Raw genomic sequence first — 21,005 nt, 5'->3', positions numbered from 1 at the left:
ACTCATTTTCACCGGGGGCCACATCAGCCTCGCGGTTGCCTTCAAAGGGACAAGTGTAATTTTAAGAGTGTATAAATGTAACTGCTCCTTAACTGTTAAGGGAGAGCTTGGTGCTGCTGCTGGGTAGAAACAAGGTGCCGGGCTGGATAAAACAAGGTGGAGGGCTGGATTCAGCCCTCGGGCCTTGTGTTTGGCCCCTGTGACGTCAAACAGAATGACAGATGAGAAGGGAAAAAAATGGAAGCAGTGGAAGGCCAGACCACTTTTAGGTCTTGCAGACCATGCAGTAGCAACTTTTGAGCTCTGCTGCTGTAGCACCGACTACAAGATGAACAATGAACGTGACGTCCTCTCGCTCAAACTACTTACAGACGAAGTGGACTCTGCTGCCAGTCTCGCCGCGTACCTGGCAATCAGCCTGTGCTCTTCATCAAGCCGGTTTGAACTCTCCAGCATACTATTGAGGAAGAACGAGGAGACTGTTAGGCAATGAAAAAGACTGATGTATTCATACCACCATTAGGGGTTTTGCTATTTCAATTTTTCAGTGCAAAAATTTGAAAGCTCTCTAAAACCCTGTCAGGTTAGTAATCTCAGACTGGATTTCATAACATAAATCCATAACATGAATCTAATAGGTGGCCAGGAAGGTCATTAATACATCCTGTCTTTACTCAATTCAGTTGTCTTACTAAGAAGGCTCTAAAGAGGAGTGACTCTTTCTATCAACATTTCTGAAAAAAGAATATTTTCTCTTTCATTTTGTTGCCTTAACATTTTTATTTACTTATCACACAAATACATGTTCAGAATAGACACATTAGAAAATATGGAAGCTAGATTAAAGGAAAAACAACTGTGGGCAGCCTGTAGTGATCCCCACCCCTGGCACTCACGCTTGTGTGTAACCCTCCCCCTTTGGCGTGGGCTGGATTTACTGAGTTGCTCTAACGAAGGCAGTGTGGCAGGAGTAATGGAAGACCGTGCTTCCCCTTGGCCATGTTTTCTTTTCTGGGCCCTTCTGGACTGCTCGCTCGGTGGGAAGCTAACTGCCATGTCACAAGGTGGCCTCTGGAAAAGCCCATGCGATGAGGAGCCGGAGCCAGCCAGCACCTTGTGAATGAACTGACACGGGCAGAGCCTTCAGATGAGATCACAGCCCCAGCCAACAGCTTGAGGGCAGCTCCACAAAAGTCCTCTGGAGGCACCGGCACGTAGCTATGCCAACCCTGGATTCCCGACCCACTGGGAGATAATACATAGTTGTTGTTTTAAGCCGCTAAGTTATGGGGTAATTTATTATGCAGCAATAGATGACTAATATAATTCTCATCAATAATATTACTATTGAGGTAATTTACTGTTTTATATTTACTTCCAGAGAAGTGGAATGATAGTAGTGGCTTCTAATGACACTAATAGGAATTGTTTAGAGCCTCTTACAAATTTATAGAAATTGTTTGTACTACAATAAGGATGAAACAAGTCCCTAAAAAACTAATGCAAACAGAAGTAAGTAAATAAAAACCCAGTAATGCAAATATCAATTCTCCCTTATTTCAGAAGGCCCTTCATTAAAGACTAAGTTTGGGTGCTATTAAAAAAATTCTATGCAACATTCTAGTAACACTAATCTTGTTAACAGACTAGTTGATCATAGTTTGGTTTACCAGTTATTACGGTATCAGGTCAGAATCAGGGTTAGAAACTAGTTCTTCTTATCCCCAAATTTACTTATATTTTCCTCCATTGGCTCTTATACTTAAGTCTGTTCCTTAAAGAACAAAATTAATATTCATGATTATGCATTAAAAATGCCAATATTAAGGTTGTAAGAATTATCCATTGCAAAGCCTTAGATCCATATAAGAAACATACATTTATATCATTTATGTGTATATTTGCATATAAAGTAAACATGCAACAGAGTCTTTTCGTCTTTGTTCTAAAGAGAGAAGATGAGTGAAAAACATTCTGTACTTACAGTGACGTATTAGGTATGTCACTCCCTAACAGCTCTTCCCTGGTTGGCTGAATCCATTAATGGAACATTTTTTCTCACCATTTGACATTTTTGTTTCCATTTTCTCTGCTGTATGCAAACTATACCTGTTCCTATCCTGAATACATCCACCCTTGATTTAGCTCTTTCCTCTGGGCTTGACGACTACCTAGAATATTCCAGAATTTCTCCATTTACTAAGTCACTCCTCCATCTTCAGAAAAAGGGTCTTTCCTTTTCCTTTTGCCCAAATGAGAGAATGTATGTAAAAAGCATCAAACTAGTATGATGCCTAGAACACATAAAGTGATCAAAAACGTTAGTTAATACAATATTATTATTTTGCCTTTTAAGTAACTTCTTCAGATTTATCAATGATTCTTGTCTCCTTCAAAATGCCATCTACCATCCAACAGTTATCTAGAACAGGGCGTATCAAACTTTAGTGTGTACACATATCACTTTGGGATGTTGTAAAAATGCAGTTTCTGATTCTATAGTGGTGGGGGGATAGGTTGGGGGCTGGGACTCTGCATTTCTAACAAGCTTCCAAGATACATTGATATGTTGCTATCCAAGGTCACTTTGAATAGCAAGGATCCAGAAGATCTTGAGAATAAAATGGAAAAATCTGAACACATGAAATGAACCACAAATGTAAACTACATAAAACAGACCATTTTTTATTAGTAGTTAACTGCTATCCATGTAGTATGTGTGATATTTTATATTTTTAATTTTATATTTCTGCCATAATTCCATTACGACAGAAAATTTTACGATTTCAGGGTGACATATGTATATAGTACCAGTCCCTGAGGATTGAGATTTAAATTAGCATACAAAACACTTGCATTAGGATTCAAAGAAAATCCTAACAGCCAAAGGAATTAGTTCTGGAAAATTGATGCTTTAACACAATATATGCACTCTGCAGTGGTTAAAAATAATAACTAAATTTGTTGTTGCAGTTTTAATAAGAAAGAGGAAGTTACATTGTCTTTGCTTTAAACATAAGACTACCCACAAAGAAACAATTTAATTTGATTTTAACATGGTGATCATTTCTGGCTGGTGTAGCAGTGACTATAAGCCTCACTGAACACTATGTCGACAACAGAAGTCGTTGCTCCAAGCCCAGGCCAAGGATTAGTCTGAGTTCCTGAAAGTGACTTTGTCAAAAACATTTGTGAGTGTATTTTGTTTACACTCACAAACATTTATTATGTACTTTGATAAATACACAATAAAAAATACCTTGATAAAAATACCTCATGATAAAAGTGTCTTCTATCATGAATGACCAGCAAGTATAAATAATATGAAGGTTACATAAAAAAAAGCCTCCTGGACATGTAAGACGTGAAGTTATGGGATTCTGCCTTGTAAGCTATAATTCAGACTTCCATGCTTTTCCTCCCGCAGCACTGGCCGAACGAGGGGTGAGCGATGTATCACCGCTCTGTGCACACAAACGATTTATGGGTCCACATGTGCCATTTCAGTATGTTCAAATTATACAAGGGTGAATGAGGCATTTCTCTGATAAATCCCATTATTTCAAGACTTCAATTACAAATCGCCGAAAATGAAAGGCCAATAATCCCTAAATCATTAAAGAAATAGTGATTCCAACACTTTCTCCATCCCTGGCTATTTATTTCAAGATTTTATAATCAGTAATCTTGCTACAAGACTGTGATGAATTAAAAAGTGGTTGCTGTGTCGACTGCATTTTGAGTGGGAAGATCTATTATTTTGAAAGCTCCCCAGTTTCTACCTTAAATACATGGCCAGTGGCTGCTGCTGGCGATTTGAAAATGGCATTCTAGGAAACTCAAGTGGCCCCAGGTAAGCAACGGCGTACTAACTTGTGATTTAGCAAAGATTTCGGGCGAACTCAGGGTTTATTCATGTTTTGTTTGTTTGTTCCTCTGCAGGCCTGTTCTGACTTCCACGGTGAGAAAGGCAACCAAATGATGCAATCTGAAGGCCACCAGAACTATTTGTATGCTTTCCCTTAATATTTTTTTCATTTGTCTAAATGATAATGAGAATTTTGTCACTAGAGATTAATTTTTAAGGTTTATTAGGCCTCAGGTACTACTCTTCTATTAAAATGCAAATAGCTAATAGGAGGATTACTGCCTGAGAAAGCATTATTAATGAACACTAAGATGACTTTATAAGGTTATGTCCTATATTTTGCAGTTGGTTGAGAGCAAAATGCTATGGGGCAGAGCCCTGCTCAGGCCTTCAGGAGTCAGTGAGCATGAGTCAGGGTGGAAAAGAATAAAGTGACACTGGGGTCCACGAAGTCATTTTATGGGACGGAAGATGGGGAAGGAAATGAACAAACTCTCAAAGCTTCAACATTGGCTCTTTAAGGACTGGTTTCAAAGGAAAAGACAGGGAATCATGAAATGACAATCTTCATGGAAAATAATAATGAAATCAGCATAATAATGGCTTTTCTGTAGGGATGCCTTCCAACTCCTTTACTGAGACCTTGACTTCAACAACCCACTCTGTTACAGTCATCTACAGCGCCCTGCATTCTATCTCGTACAAACTCTCACATTCCTCCACTTTCTTCTATTCCAACTGTCACTGAAGTGCTCCAGGCCACTGTCATCTTAAACTGAATTAGTGTAAAGTCCTCTCAACAGGTTGCTCTGATTTTAGACTTATTCTTCCCTCCAATTCATCTTCTATCCTGCAGTCAGTGATCTTGCAAAAATGAAGTTGTCTGTACCATTCCTGTGCATGGTCCTTTAATACGTTCTCATTTTGGAAACTCCTAAATAACACATATAAGGTCCTGCGTAACTTAGCTTTATCTGCTACCCCGGTTACTCTAGCAGCTTTACCAAACTTAAGCTCCTCAGATGCACCACATTCTCTCTGCCCTGAACGACCTCTCTGCTTCCTGCACACACAGGCCCACCTGGCTAATTCCTCTTCATACTGCTGTTGGCTTTAGTTGTCATTTCCTACCCTCACCTCCAGCCTCCAAATTCAGGTTCATAGTTTCTCACAGATTTCATAGCACTCTGCACTGCCCTGCCCTTATTATAGCTGTTATTCCTTGGCATTTTAATTGCCTTTTCAGTTTTCTTTATCCTTTACTAAACTGTAACTTCTTTGAGGGTTCAATCTTTTTACCATTAGATCCTGAGTGTTTAGCACAGTGCTTGGAACACAGCAAGAGCACCTAAGAATTAGCTGGACAAACGCATGACTAAAAAGGTTGGCTCTCTTAGGCTGGTAATGTCATGGTCTTTGGTCCACCTCTTCTGTCTTTCTGTGCTCTGCATGCTTCCTCAACATTTTGAGAAAATCAGAAGAGTACTTTAAAACTAGCCGTGTCATCTAAAATCAAACTGCGAATTATTTACTTTGGGCAAAGTTAAAAAATTGAGATACATTCTATGGCTGACACAGACCCTTACCTGCTTGGTAGAGGTGCTAAAGTTCATAGAAATGTCACTATATTTATTCATATTTATCAACATCAGGCCTTTCCCACCCTCAAACATGGCAGATTTTCTTTTGTTTCACATTTTGTTGTTTTAAAGATTAGGAAGGCAGATGACGTCTGAAAGGGGCAAGATTCCATTTAAAAAATGCTTGTTCTTAGGAGTGAATAACTGATTGGGATGTTACAAAATAGTGGCTGGGAGATGCGCTGGTGGTTTCTGGTTTCAAAGCCAAGCCCTCTCACTTAGTAGCTGTGTGACTCAGGGCAAGTCACGTAGCCTCTCTGTGCCTCAGTTTTCTCATCTATAGAACAGGGATACCAGGGGAACTTACCCATGGCTTCTCAGGAGGATACCATGTAAAGTGTTTAGAGCAGTGCCGGGGAACACGGCAAGACTCTATGCAAGAATTCTTTTTATTTTTACCTCTAAAAAGCAGGAAATATTGTCTTGGAATGACCATATTTTTGCACCATAACTTCCTTATCTATGAATTAGCTTCCTGCTCATGTGATTGGTAACTTACTGTTCAGTATTCTAGGTTATACCAAAAAGAGGAAAGACAGTTTTCTTGAGTCAATGAAGGAGTTTACAGAAGCAATGTGGTCTTTATATCTCTGATTTCCTAAACAAAGGGAGGCATTAGCTTAATGGCGATCGCCTTCTCTTCTTTCTCCTTGCTTCTGTGAGCAAAGCTGCACATTGCCATGAATTTTTAGTCCAAATGTCCTGTTTATACAATTTAATCAAACACTGTATGAGACCATGTCCCATCCTGAATTCTTTATTTTAGCACATTTGAAGAGAGTGTACTCTGAAGTTCATCCATTAACAATACTGATGAACATACATGAGCTCTCAGTTTCTTTCTACCATATTTATAATGGAGAGATTTTACAAAATAGAATTTTAAAATCTAACTTAAAATATGAGTTTATTGATTTTAGAGGGAGAGGAAGGGAGAGAGAGAAACATTGATGTGAGAGAGAAACATCAATGTGAGAGGGAAATATTGATTGGTTGCCTCCCATACATGCCCCAACCAGGAATTGAACCCCTAACTTTTTGGTGTACGGGATAATGCTCCAACCAACCGAACCACACCAGCCAGGGCTGAAATCTAACTTTCTGGATGCTTTCAGAAGCATCTAGAAAGCACCCTGTGGCAAGGAAGGGAACACATCTTAAAGTCAATTTATCATCTGATTATGCTGAGAAAACCTCTGTGAGGACAACACAATTGATGCAGATACGTGATATCAGCCTTCTAAGTAAATACCTTTCTTAGAAGTCTAATTCCATAACTGAAGTTCCTAAATATTTCACTGAAGAAAGGAGGAGTGTTAACAAGGAAATGGAAGCTCATGCAAAAGAGACACTGTCAGTTGGTGTAGATAATTTCTTTTTTCTCTCAACAGGTTGCAATAAATTTACATTTTTCAAAATCAACAACATTTAGGGAAAAGGGTCCATCAAATCATAGCCTACACATTAAACATATTAAAGGTATACGATCCACTAAATTCAGTATTGGACTTAATTGCGTCTCCTCAGAATTCATGTGCTTGGTGAATTTTTTAAAGAGGTGATTAAGGTTAGGTGAATCTGTAAGGACGTGGCCCTAATTCAACACCACTGGTGTCTTTATCAGAAAAGGAAGAGAGTTAGGGATGTGCATGCACAGAGACAAGACCCCACAAGGACACAGGGGAAAGCAGCCATCTGCAGGCTAAGGGGAGAGGCTTCAGGAGACATCAACCCTGTTAGCACCTTGGTCTTGGACTTCTAGTGTCCAGAACTACGAGAAATAAATTTCTGTTGTTCAAGCCACACAGTCAGTGGTATTTTGATATAGTAGCCCTAGCAAACTAATACAAAATGAAAGAGACTGGAGAGCATGAAAAAAGTTTTAGTTCTTGCCCATTTTCACTTTCAGTTTTTTTATTTTGCTCCATCATTTGCTTTTCTCACATCAGTAAATTGCTGGTGCTGGTCCTTATCCACATTTACCACCTCTCTCTATGTCCAGCTTAACACTTTACACTAGATGTTTGATTTAAGGGCTTATTTGTAGTAGCTGACATTTTAAATAGTACAAATATTTATTTTACTGATAAAAAAGATTTTCTGAGGACTCCTAACAATTGTGCTTGGTGTAAGAGGGAGTCTTATACCTACAGCACTATCGATATTCTGCAACATCAACAGATGTTTATTGGGCATCTACAATATGCCAGACACCGTGCAAGGTGTCAGAGATGTGGGGGCGGGCAAGTCAGAGAAGGTCTCTGCCCCATAAAGTGGAAGAGAGATAGTAAACCAACCAGTCAACCAGCCAGTGTTTGCATTTATGGTAAGAATGAAATAAGGAGTATGTCATTACAGAGACTAATATAGGAGACCTGACTGAGGAGGTGCCTTTCATCTGAGATCTGAAGCCAGAGTAGGAGGCAGCGATGTGTGTGTGTGAAAGGAGAGGGCAGGGGTAAGTGGGGAAGAATGTTCTGGGCACAGGAGAGAACTAGGATCATGATCTTGAGGCAGTTTAGGAGTTGTCTGTAGGAACTGACCGGGAGCTGATGTGACGAGGCATTGTGACTGAGTAGAAGAACCTCGACTGCTGGGGCCGGGAGGTGGGTGGGCAAGGGCCAGATCACGCACAGGCTTCCAGGGTCTGGGCTGTAAACTAATTGCAGAGGAATCTATTACAGGGTTTCAAGCAGACAAGCCAATAAAACTTTAGACTTCCTGTGTGAATCCTAGAAATAGGCATAAAGTATGCAATTTCTTGTACTTGATAAAAAAACTTATATGCAGAAGAAATTTTAACCTGGTTATGTGAGATCAGGGGTCTAACTAGGGACAACAATTGATTGCGGCATCAAAGTATAGACTGTAGCCTTAAACATGCCCCTCTGTCCCTTAGAAGGGGAGAGAAATATGCTGGCAGCTTCTGAATGATAAGTATCAAGGATATAATTATGGTAAGAGTTTAGAGTTCTGGGCCGGCTTCTGATCCTTTGGTCTGCCTGCCACAGTCAGTCCTTATAAACCACTAGCAAGCCCAGGCATTTGGTAGCTTTAGGGAAAGGCAGAGAAAGCCCCCACTGTATGGCATTTTGATGCCCCTTTTCCCCAATTGGAGAAAGTGATTAAAAACATCGAGGTTTTTAAAACTTCACTGAATTAGGAAGACAGCAGAAATTCTCCCTTGAGCTACAGTTTATTTATTTGGCTTCTTTGACATCATAGCCAACAATAACACAGACGTGATTCTTTAATTTAGCAGCTACTTGCAAATATTCACAAATAATTTTAATTAATTTAATTATTTAATTAATTTTACATTAATTTAGCAGCTATTTACAACTATTTACTATTTAAAAATGAGTCAGTTTCCCTGTTAATCTGGGTCAGAAAGCCCCACAAAGAGTGAATCAGGAGCATGTATGAATGATTATGAAAACAAACTGTTTAACCAAGAATGGCTACTAGGACCTGTGTGCAAGCCCTTGCCAGCATGTGACCTTGGGTAAGTCACTTAATGTATTGGAGCTTTCATTTTCTTATCGGTCAAATGGAAATAATATTATCTAAACTGACAGGGTGTTGATGGGCAAACTAAGGGCTCTGTAATGTTTGAAACTCCTCATCAATGTAAAATTTATTCATATTCTGGCTGCTGTGATGAGATACAAGAGACCAAAGACAAAACTCCAGCCCCTTTGAAGCTTACAATCACAATGCAAAATCACAACACATAGAAAATAGAACTAAATACATAAATTGTAACTTAATTAACAACCACCATTCTTACTACTAGAATGTGCTCCAAATACTTGTTAAAATACAATAAAGCAATATTGTGGGATATGCAACTCCAGGAAATAAATACATGGCGGACGCAGTGTGCAGGAGTGTCCGTGAAAGCTTCCTGGAGGGCACACACTTATGGAGGTTTTATAATAAGCACTATGCCTGTGGTTATGAGCTTGGAATCAAGTGGCTAATGACCAACTCCCTGCCCCACTGTTCAGTAGCCATGTGATTATGGGGAGTCATGTAACTCTCACGACGGATACCTTTCCTTATCTATAAAAAGGGGATGATCGTAACTACTCTATAGGCTTGTGTGAAGGACTAGGGGAAATTATGTGAATAATTATGTAATTAATTTATAAAATATAAATAGTAAATATAATTAGTTATGTAGAGTTATGTAACTTGTGTATTATTATGTAATTTATGTAACCTCACATAAATAAAGCTTTTACAAGCACTTTAAAAAAGGTAGCTCTTATGATTATTAGCATTATATATCTCACCACAGTTGAGTGATGGTAAAGATTATAGCTATAATGATGACAAAGGAGGTGAGAGGTCATTGTATTACTTACATAATGTGGCTGGTGTGGGGAATTGTTAGGATCTAATTAAACAGAAAGAAAAGAGAAGGAAAAATGAGACATTTAAAAGATGACTTGGAATTTTTTAAGGACAGAAAAAAGCTATGAGAAATATGGAGGGCAGCAGCCATTAAAATGGAGTCCGCTTCATAGATTAGCCTTAAATTCTGCTTTGTTTTCAAAATACAAATCACACCTCGCTTTCATCAAGTAGATGTAAGGTGTCTCTGCTGAGACAGTTTCATGGTCTTAAGTGACCGTCAAGTCAATGTGATTAACCACTTGAGTAGGGAAGAGGCCTGCTGGTGTCAAACTGAGCTTTCCTCTTTGGAGATTTCTGTGTTACAACTTTAATTAAGAAAAGGTCAAAGAAAAGTAATAGAAATAACCAGAGTATGTTTAGAATTATGGGGCAGAGGACACGGTGTGAGATCACATCATTGTCTTCGGACATGATTAAGTCTATATTGACTATTTTTCTTTAAAGATTACTCATACTTTTTTTTTTTGTAATTCAGTATTTTTAGTTTTATTGTTTCAGCCACCATATAATATTGTGGAACCAAACTATTGGGAATAAGATTAAAGCAATCACTCTTTCCACTTATAGTTTTGAGAGGCTGAGATGTGAGAAAGAAGAGGAACTGTTTGATTTACAAGCTTAAGAAAATCTGAACAAAGAGATGGGCTTAGCAGAAGAGTCCATTTTTATTTCCTGAAAGAGTGGAAAATAATATAAAATTGAACTAGTATGCTGGTTATATTTTAAAAAATATACAAATTAAGATAAATATGTAACTATTAAATAAATGTTCATCAGCAAATCACCTAAAATCATCTAGTGTACTAATTATGCAAAAAAATAATTCTAAGGCATCAGAAGCAGGGATAGGAAAGAACTTTGGAAAGAGTCAAGGGAGGACTGTTCTAGAAATAAAGAAGTGGCTAACAATACTGAGCCGTGAGGGCGATGAGCACTGAGTATTGGAGGTATGCTTTCCGTGAACTAGTGGTGATCAGGGGGACCAGCTGTTTTAAAGACAGTTTAACCCAGTGGCCCACTTAATAGTTACAACTGAAAAAAAAAATGCCACGGGCCCTTAGTTCAGAGAAAATTAGAGTTATTAAGCAAAATAGAGTTATTAAGGAACTGGTTTGCTAAACATATTTGTAAAACAGTGGTCTAAACTAGCCTGAAATGTATGAAATTTATATAGTCTGCCCATTTACTGTCATTCAAATTGCAAATGTATATTTATTATCGAAACAGTAACTAACCAATGGCAGGAAACTCCTATGTCACAATTAAAATAGAAAGAGTAAAACTTTATAGATGCCTTTATCCCAATACATAGGGCTATCTGAATCCACACATTTAACACATCTGAAAGCAGGATTTGCCTATTCTGGGGCTTGAAAACACGCTTTATCAGAATGGCTACCCAGAAATATTTGTAAGTAAAAGTTACAAGGCAATCTTTGTTGAGGAAATGATTTCATGGGTATGATCCCATACCATAACTTTTTTTCCTTTCTACCTCTCTCATAAGTGAATGCAGCATTGTTCTCCAAATCAGCAGAAACATATGTGCCCTGGGAAAAAGACAAATTATTTTTGCATCACCATTGTGCGGTAATTTGACATAGCACTTGTAACAAAGAGCCCACTGTGGGACCCACCGACTGCATCCACCTGAATGCTAAGGCTTAGCATGGTGCCCATTTACACAAGTTATCCCTGCAGCTAAGATATGAACAAGGATATGAACTGTATGGCACATTAATGGGAAATACCCAAACCATTGATGATGTTACAAAAGAAATTTTAATTGAATCAGTTAAACAGTGCCTTAGTGACACCCCTGGCATCCAGTGACTTTGCTCCTTGCTGAGACTGCTTGTCAAGAGATGAGACTATTCCCCTCTCCACGCACAGTCAAGCAGCCAAACCTGCACTAACCATGAAGGATTGTTCCGGAGCATGTTGACATACAACCCGATGAGAACATGTTCATCAGCTAGCCTGTCTGCCACACTGAGGCTGTACTGAATCCTGAAACAGGGTGGGAGGAAAGAAAGGGCGTTGTTAGGAGTGGCGGATAGAAAGACTCAGAGCAGGTAGGAATGCACTTGTGGTAAAAAGGCATTTGGAAAACCAAGCAAATGAAGGAAAGATAAGTGCTGTCTATAAAAAACACAAGCAAAATCCAAGCAATGGAATTCACAGTTGCATCTCGGTACCTTTAAAAATACAGACTTCTCTGTAGGTAAAGTAACTTATAAAAAAACAGATTTGCATTCTTCACACCACTAAGACCAAGAAATTCAACTGTACATTAAACACATTGCAAGCAAAGATTAAGTAGCTTTTGGAAAATCAAATCTAAAGCTTAGTCATTAAAAAAAAAAGTAAATCAGGGAAAGTGAATAAAAACACAGATGTTTCTACTCAAAATAACTACTTGGTGCTATTAATGGGGTTATAATGGAGCTGCTTTCACTAAATCAAAGATGGCCCTTCACACACAAAGCATGTTGACAAAAGAAATCTCCGTTTTTAGTTCGGTTAATTCAGGGTGCCAGCATACTCTGGTTTAACTTACCCTTTGCCCTTCAGAAAAGCCGGAGCAGCCCTAGCCAGTAGTTTGTTCTGCTCTACTTCACTGTCCTTGGGAGGAGAGCTAGTTAATAAGATGGGAAAGCCAAGAAGAGCGTAAACACAGTAATGCATTCAAGAATAGAACTGGCAACAGAAACGCCCAAGTCTAGATCCGAGATCCGTTTGGACAGCTCTCTCATTATTTTGAAATGTTCAAGATGTTTTCAGATTTCCACAGAGTTGAACTAGGAGTAGAAACCTGGCCCGAGAACCACAATTATAATTACACAAGACACCACAGTTCCAGGTTTGACCTCCGCTACGTGCTTAACAAATAGATTGTATTATACCTAGACATAAGGAAAATTCATTCATTGTTCATCACAGATAATCATGTCAACAGTCCAATGGTTCACTAAATCCTGTCAGCTTCTATATGTAAGTCAAGAAGTTTATCTCTCCAGCCTTCCCTATATTCTCCAACTTTCTATGTTGAATAGAGACTTGAAAATTACCTAGTTTGAGATTGCTGTCTTATTAGATTGCTGTGCTTTACTACTTTAAGCACAAGTCACCTAACCTTGGCTGTGAAACTGTAAAGAAAACTTTCAGAGAAGCTGAGAAATAAATCCTTTAGCCTTATAAATACACATTCATATTCCTTGTATCTGCAGTGGGTGCACAGAATCCCATCAATATAGCAAATTCTTACCATTTTTAGATTCCTTGGGAGGAACACTCACTTAGTAATTTAAATGACAGCTTTACAAGTTTAAAATGTAGTTTTATTGAAGGACAGATAGAAATATGAGTAATAGTAAGTGTGGCCAAGCCAAAGTCACCCAAGATCTACTGTCATTAATCCGCATGCTTCCTTGGGAAATATGGTATTAATTTTTCATATTACAAATGTACTTGTGATGTGCTTAAAGAGAGTTCGCTCCTTTGTAGGTTAAGAATTTTCCCTGCAACACAGGTATACTTAAATCTATTCTGTCCATCCCCCATCCCTTCATGGAGAACACAAAATTAACTGTCTGACCTTGTTGGAGTAACAAGCTTTTATTTACTGGGCTTGAAATGATGATATTTCACAAACTTTCCAATCTTTTCAAGTTCTATATAGGTATGGCTTATAAAGTAGTTAAAACTTAAAAAACTTTAATTGTAAGCTTTAAGGTTTTACTACAAAGTACCACTCTTTCAGACCACGAAACACAATAAAAATTTATAAATGAATACCATATTAGAATTATGCACACTGTAATTGGAATTCTTGTTCTATACTACAAGATTCCTTAAGCAGTGAAGCTTCTGGTAAATTTAAAATCAAATTTGATCTATAAAGAAGCTGTCTGGCAGAGAGGAGGCAGTCAAGTTTGTTGAATGCAATGATTTCACCCCACTTTTCAGGAATCCCGACAAAGAATTGCTATACATAAAAAGTACAACTGCACACAATATTGACTTTAAAAATGAAATGATTAATGTTCTAGGAGAATCTATTTTCCTGGTGAACTTAAAGAAATTTTTTTCAGTGTACTGATCTCCACCATCTAAGACTATGACACCTGCCCATCAGGGCCAAGTAGCCACTTTAAAGCCATCGTAGTTGGAGTTTTCCCATTAGCCCACCAATGTAGCACTGCAAACCTTGTCTCCTGAAGCATGTCCACTATCCAGTAGCTACAGTCTCCTTGCCGCCTAGTTACCAACCCCAACTTTTTTCTTGTAACTCAAGATCGATGTACCTATTTTATAAGTGATTTCAGATTCTTGCAAAACCACTCAACACACTGTGTGACAAGTCAGTGATTCTTCCCTCCAAATCAAACAATTTCCCTGCCTTGTTATGCTTTTCTGCTCCTGGACTCCCAGAAATTATGGCAATATTTTCTAAATCAAAAGCTTAATTATAATGACATGGGTACACCTTCCCATATTGCATGCACAAGAAGAGAAGACCAGCAGAGAAAAGAAATTCAGGAGGATCTATCAGAGGCTGTATTTGCTGCAAGTTACTCTGGTGAACCTTACGAGAGGATGGTGATATGTCAGTAAAGCCCAGAAAGGCCGTCCCAACACTTGGCCACTGGCTAACACCAGCAATGGAGGGGCCTTGCCGACATCGGGGTGGTGCAGGGGCCAGGGCCGGAAGGGAGCAGTTGCCCAGATTTTCCTTTAGTGTCCTCATTCTTTCTTTCTTTCCAAGTCTTTGGGCCCCTCTCTCCATCTACTCCATTCATCTGTCTCTCCTCTCCTTTTTCTTCTCCTTCCCAAGTCCCTTCCTCCCTCAGGAGGATAAGCGGTTAGTCTCTGCATACACATCTCTTCTTTTGTTGTCATTTTCTTTGCATTGGCCCTTGCCAGTATTGGTTTAAGTCCTTTCCCATTCCATCCCATTCGCACATGAATTGTTGGGAATCAGTTTTCTTGGAAAATATGGGGATGGTGCTATCTGCATTTATGAGTTTGTGGAAATCAACCATTTATTTTGTTTGGCTACTGCTCTCAGTTTCTAGTGCCAGAAATACTTCTGAGTTTTGATACTCAGCGTCCACATAGTCCACATAGTTTCTGCACTTCCAAAACCGAGCCTTAAATTCTGCTCCTCGTGACTTATTTCTGGAAAGCCAAAAATAGGACCATGGAGAGAGGAAGTCAAGGGCATGACAAAAACAAAAACAAAAAACAACCACTCTTTCAAAATGAAATGGATTAGGAACTTAAAGAGTTGATGGGGAAGCAGGTTTCACTTAACACTTGGGTCTGTAAAGAGTTTCCACGTGAAGTACCTTCACCAGAACTTCTTTTGCAGCATCTAAGGAGCTTGAAGAAAGGGGCCAAAGACAAAATATTTTTTCCTGAGTCGTTGTGAAAACAGTGACATTATGTTGTTAACTATGATCTCTTCAAAGCAATGTATGCTCATGATATTTTGTAGAATAATTTAGATTTTTAAACTTTCATTATGTAGCTTGGCAGTTTGCTTGGAGAATTTGGGCGATGTGTCTACTTCATTGTGGGCTTTGGAATGTCTGTTCTTACCAAGAAACTAGGGCTTCTGCACACGTCTAGTTCTAAAAGCTTCTGCGTCTTCCCTATGCCCTGTCTTCACACCAAAATGCACCCTTCCTTTTAAGCCCTGAAATGGGAACTACTTGGGACTCCCCTTGACCATGGGTGGTAAATCTTTAGTAATATGAGTCCCAAGGAGGAGCAAGGCTGCCACCTCTAAAATTGTATGCATATGTATCTTTTTTCTTATTGTTGTCATTTTTTTTTTTACCAGGCCCGTGCCCATGTATAAGCACATCCTTTCACATGTACTATCAGTAATGAGGGGACAATCATACCCTGGGGGGTAAGATGAGGTACGTTTTGAAGTTTATGTGTTTTGCTGGAAAAAAAAGGGACAGAAATATTCCTTTAGACTATTTGTCTCCTAAAAAAAGTCTCTATTTTCTCGCCAATTCCTCTTTAGACCTTTAGAAAATAGTATATATAAAGATAAATGCCCTTCTTGCCAAAATTTTTCACACACACACACACACACGCACAGATGCAATAGTTCTGGAAGGATGGAGAAATTTAAAAATATTTCATATTTATTTATTTAAATTCGCCCTTTAGTTTTGAAGGTTGACAACTGACGCCAGTAATTTTGCGTAAGTGCAAACATTTTTGGCGCGTTCTAAGATAACAAAACTACATATAAAAGCTCCCTGGGTTTGAAATCTGAAATATATTTTTAAAAACCCCTCTCTGTTTATATTGGATTACTATTTTAGCCCTGGTCAAAGATATTTTTCTGTTATTGAATGTGAAAATAAAGGGGTTCAAATGAAAGTCAGATGCTGTCTCACAGAGCAACAGTACTACAGAAATAAATCATGTCGCGTGCAATAATTGTGAATACGATGGTTAACAGGAACACAATACTGAGCCGTGGCAAACTAAAAACATATATCTTCATTTTTATTGGTTTCAAATAATTAATAAAGTTGTGTGGTGTTTGGTCTTGCGAAGAATAACTTGTAAAGTTGGCTCCCTCCTTAAGTGACTATCAGTGTGAATAAAATTTTGCTTCTCACTGTAATTAACATAGTCTAGGCATAATAGAGAAGAGAATATGTATCAGTTTTGTTAGGAGATAACATCTGGAAAAATTGTGTTTCCCTTTCCTATTCTAGCTTTCAACATCTATGATCTGAAACATAAAGTATCTGCCACATGCAAATCAACAAACAAGCATAAAAGGTAGTTTAGTGTCTCGGTGGGATAATTAATTGTCGTCAGTTCAAGCTGGCATGAAAGTCAAACCATCTTAAGCAGATACCATGGAAGAAATACTAAGAATCCTTACGCTGGGTTCACTACATTTACTGTGTTTCCCCCCAGACATCATCAAGCCACAACAATTGTATTTTTTCCAAGAGAGCCTCTAGAAAAGTTGGCTGGGTACAGAGCATGCACAGACAACAACCAAAGCAACTCTACTAAGGGAGTAGAAGTTGCTGAAGTGAAGAAGAGAGGTGACAGCAGTTTGAATTATGCCCTAACATTTTAGTGTAGGAAACAGAGCTCAGTGTAAAGACTGGCTTATTTCAAGTTTGAAAAAATCTAGCATATTGATGCAGCCCTGGGGCGACACGGAATAAAGAAATATCAGCAGAGAGTGATTATTTCAAATTTCATAAAATTTCGGATAAGATGGCCAGAAAGTGTGAACAGAGTGAAGAAATCCTCAGGGCAGCCCTGGCTGGCATAGCTGAGTGGATTGAATGCTGGCCTCTGAACCGAAGGGTCACCGGTTCAATTCCCAGTCAGGGCACATGGCTGGGTTGCAGGCCAGGTCCCCAGTTGGGGCATGTGAAAGGCAACCATTTGATGTATCTCTTACAAGCTGATGTTTCGCTCCCTCTCTTTCTCCCTCTCTTTCCCTCTCTGTAAAAAAAAAAAAAAAAAAAAAAAAAGAAATCCTCAGGGTAGTTGATGTATGTTTATCTGTTTTATGATGTTGATTTATAAATTTATCTACTTTTCTTATTGAAAAAGATGGGCTTTAATCTTAGAAAAAATTAACCATGAAGAAAACTTTGATTTTCGTATCAAAGGCTGAATTCTGTACCTCAATTTTATTTCTATTCACTTTTGATTGCCAAAGCACAAATGCTTAAAGTTTAGTTTGAACATTTTAAGTCAGATTAATAATCTGGGTTGTTAGGTAAAGAATCTTTGTTTAAGCAAAGTGTTTGAAAAAACTGAAAAAGACATAGTAATTAGCCTTTCTGTGGTTGAAAACTCAAACCAATCTACCAACTGACCAACTAATCAGTCAACAAAAGTAACTCACAAAGGCTGTTCCACTGGTGGGAATCGGGATCTGGGAAGCCTTTGGGCTGGGTGGTGTGCCTTCCCCACAGGCACTACTGAGCCTAACACAATATTAAGAAATTAACCAAATGTTATTGTGACAAATCAGAAAACACCATATTAAATTGTGGTCATCATAGTCTATGACTGAAGCAATTCTAATATGTGGAAGGGTGCTAACATCTGGCTAGGTGCTATATATCATAGCCAACTTGATTCCTTTTCCGGGTGGTTTTCATTATAGAAATCTATTGAAATATCTGTGAAAACTTTATGAGATATTTCTAACATTGGGGGTAGAAGAATTTCACTATTCAAACTTTCAGAGCATCCTTAATGTGGCTAATAAAGAAGACAGACATAATTAAAGAAACTCATTTTACAGGAAAGATTGGTTAACTTTCTCACATAACCTAGGCAAGGATTTTGGTGAGATAATTAAGATTTTACAAAGGAGGCATGATACCTACCCACAAAGATGGCAGATACGGAGACGCACAGTGCTGTGGACGGTGGAGGGAAGAAAGGACCTTCTGGACCTGGCTTTGTATCAGTGCTTATAATATTTGCAACAGTGCCAGGATATATTTCAGAAGCTCAGATAATGTCGCTGCTACACTATACACAGCTCTTGGAGCTCTTTTTCTAGTGGTAGTGATGGATTTCTATTGACCCAGCCACTTTTTTGCTATAAATTAATGCATTTACAGGAAAACAATCTAGGTTTAGGGATAAAGTTATGATCAAGAAAATGAATGAGGTGAATTAGTCCATGAATTATGTTATTTGACCAACATTCTATATAATTGCTAACCAGCATTGAACACACACACACACACACACAAACACAGACTTCAAAGGGTTAAGGGAGAGTGCCTTTGAGAATTCCCCCTTTTCTCTTAGGTAAGGGAAAAGTGAATCGTGTATATAACTGGAGGTGGATATAAGAAGAGAGGATGCAGCAGACGGTGGTGGTAACCAGTGTTGTACACTTACAAATCTGTGCGAGTCAGATTACTAAGATGTCAAAAGACTTCAAAGATGTACCCTAGTGCCCTTTGAAGATCAAAGTGACGTGCTTGTAAAGGACTCTACCTGATCAATGCTGGGAGTTTGTGATGAGAATTCTGGAGTGCTGATTTCAGCTCATCCTCATTCTGCTTTATCTTTCTAAGATTTGTCACAAAAGACTGTCACGTAAATAAAATATCTGCATGGCAAACTTCTCTGCCTTCTTAACACCCATTAGCACATTCTTGGCTTGTTTAGGTTTTATCTCATTTTAAAAGGGGAGGTCGGTGTGGGGCAGGACGGAGGGCAGGGCTCCAGGGTACATTTATTTGGTTCAGTTCCAATCATAGGAAGAACAGGACCTTTAACTTATACCTATGTTTGGCATTGTGGGTTTCCATCAAATTTAGTGTATGAACACGGTTAAGAAACAAACAGTGGATTACCACTAGCAGTATCAGGTGATAGAAATTAAGCATTAATAGTATGATATTCATTTTGGAATTGCTACTACAATAGGAATCAGACTGCTCTGCCTTGGGGAGAACATGGCCTAGTCCCAGTGGGACGGAAAGGTGTCAACAGTCCTCAAGTCTTTTACTGGGATATGGTCCAGCCATGCGACATTGTCCTGGCCTCACCCAGTTAGTGCTCATTGTCATTCCAAGAGGCTCTTTCATTCGAGAGTCTAAGAAATCACCACCTAGGTCGTGCAAAGAAAAAAAGAAGAAAATCCAGCCTGGTCCTCTTCATAGATACGTATCTCAGACATACTGGTATGAGGCCATGGGAGCAATAAAATAAGTGGAAAAGAGAGGAAGGAGCTGAGAAGTCCAGCTCAAGTTGGAAATTCTCAATGGAGTCTCATGAAAGCCCAGAAGACCTCTATCTTGCCTGAGACACACACCAAGGACTTTAGTGATGGAACAGAATGACTAGCAGTCTAGCTATGGAACTGCCACTATGGTTAGTGATTCGGGGCTGGGATACTGACCATGCACAGTGGTCAAGCTGATTTACATACAGCTTTATAAGCGAATGCTCCTCAGCCACAGGGCTGGATGCACTTATCCCCTCAGGTACCCTGAGGGAGTCAAACAATGAGATCTCATTAAAACCTCCCACAGACAGAGCAAGGCCCACTCAGAGAGGAAAGAAGTTCAGTGTACACAGCTTTATTGAACAGCACCCTTAAAACAGACACCAGAGGCCAATCTCCGAGGTGAAAGGATGAACTGCAAACTTTAAACAATGTGTCTGTGGTTCACAGGGAACATTCCAAAAGGACTGGAAATGGGAAAAAAGGGAAATGATCATATTTTGGGTTAATAGGTACCATGCACCCTGGAGGAACCAGAACAGCTCAAAGTATTATAGGAATATTTTAGAGTAGAGGAAGCCATGTTATCCATCTAGACGCATCCACCATAAGCACCGTCCGAGCTGAAATGATATAAAATGACCTTCAGTAAGGATGGAGTCTATCTCTGCTTGGCATTTGCAGAATGCAGAGCTTCCTAATAAATGCACAACATCTTTCTTAACATCATGCAGGATCTTCTCTAGGCAGATGCAAAGGCCCATGTCTCTTATAGACTTTACAGTTTATGATTTTGTTTTAGAAAAGATGGTTGCATTTGCTGGTGGTTTTGAAAAGAAATGCTAAGAGAAACACACCGAGGGCCTAGCCATGTGATTTCACTGTGGGGGTTCTGTAGTGCAATTGTGTCTTCATTTCCACTTGCTAAATACAGACTTGCTTAATTTACAGGAAGGAAACACCGTGAACATTCCATTTATTCTGCTCATTACAGTTATGGGGAACATCTTCATCTCAGGTTCCTGCTGATGGGCAAGTACAGGAACACGGGGAAAACAGTAGTGCTCTGAGTCTTCAAATCCTCACTAGAACGTACCAGGATATTACAGTGAAACTGGTATCTCAGAAACCTCTTCAGGGAAAACACTGATTACATTCATTTTGTAAAACATGAGGCTGTATTTTTTTCCCTACTGAAAGGCATTTGAAAATCTTAGGTTCAATTACTCACTCCAATTATCCTTACCTTTGTCTCTGCTTTCCTGTGAGCCTTCTCCTTGTATTTATAAAATAATTCTCTGGTGCCTTATTT

At 38.9% G+C, this 21,005-nt stretch overlaps 1 protein-coding gene across 17 annotated transcripts in view; it reads right to left on the bottom strand.

Moving 5' to 3' along the window:
* The window catches only part of DTNA (dystrobrevin alpha), a 348,472-nt gene that overhangs the window by 38,726 nt on the left and 288,741 nt on the right, over positions 1-21,005 (bottom strand). For 11 of the 17 annotated variants that reach the window (XM_053913090.1, XM_053913093.2, XM_071219536.1 and 8 more), the window contains one exon: positions 370-457. In XM_053913090.1, the coding sequence (XP_053769065.1) occupies positions 370-457 (88 nt within the window). Of the gene's footprint in view, positions 1-369; positions 458-11,847; positions 11,941-12,490; positions 12,569-19,867; positions 19,958-20,032; positions 20,317-21,005 lie in introns of those variants that run through there. The other 6 variants (XM_045187821.3, XM_024580329.4, XM_045187822.3 and 3 more) reach the window with 3 other exon arrangements.

The sequence above is a fragment of the Desmodus rotundus genome, chromosome 10 (assembly GCF_022682495.2).
Source record: "Desmodus rotundus isolate HL8 chromosome 10, HLdesRot8A.1, whole genome shotgun sequence".
NCBI classification, from domain to species: Eukaryota; Metazoa; Chordata; class Mammalia; order Chiroptera; family Phyllostomidae; genus Desmodus; species Desmodus rotundus.
The sequence above is the reverse complement of the archived record's forward strand: the minus strand, read 5'-3'. Positions and strand labels throughout refer to the sequence as shown.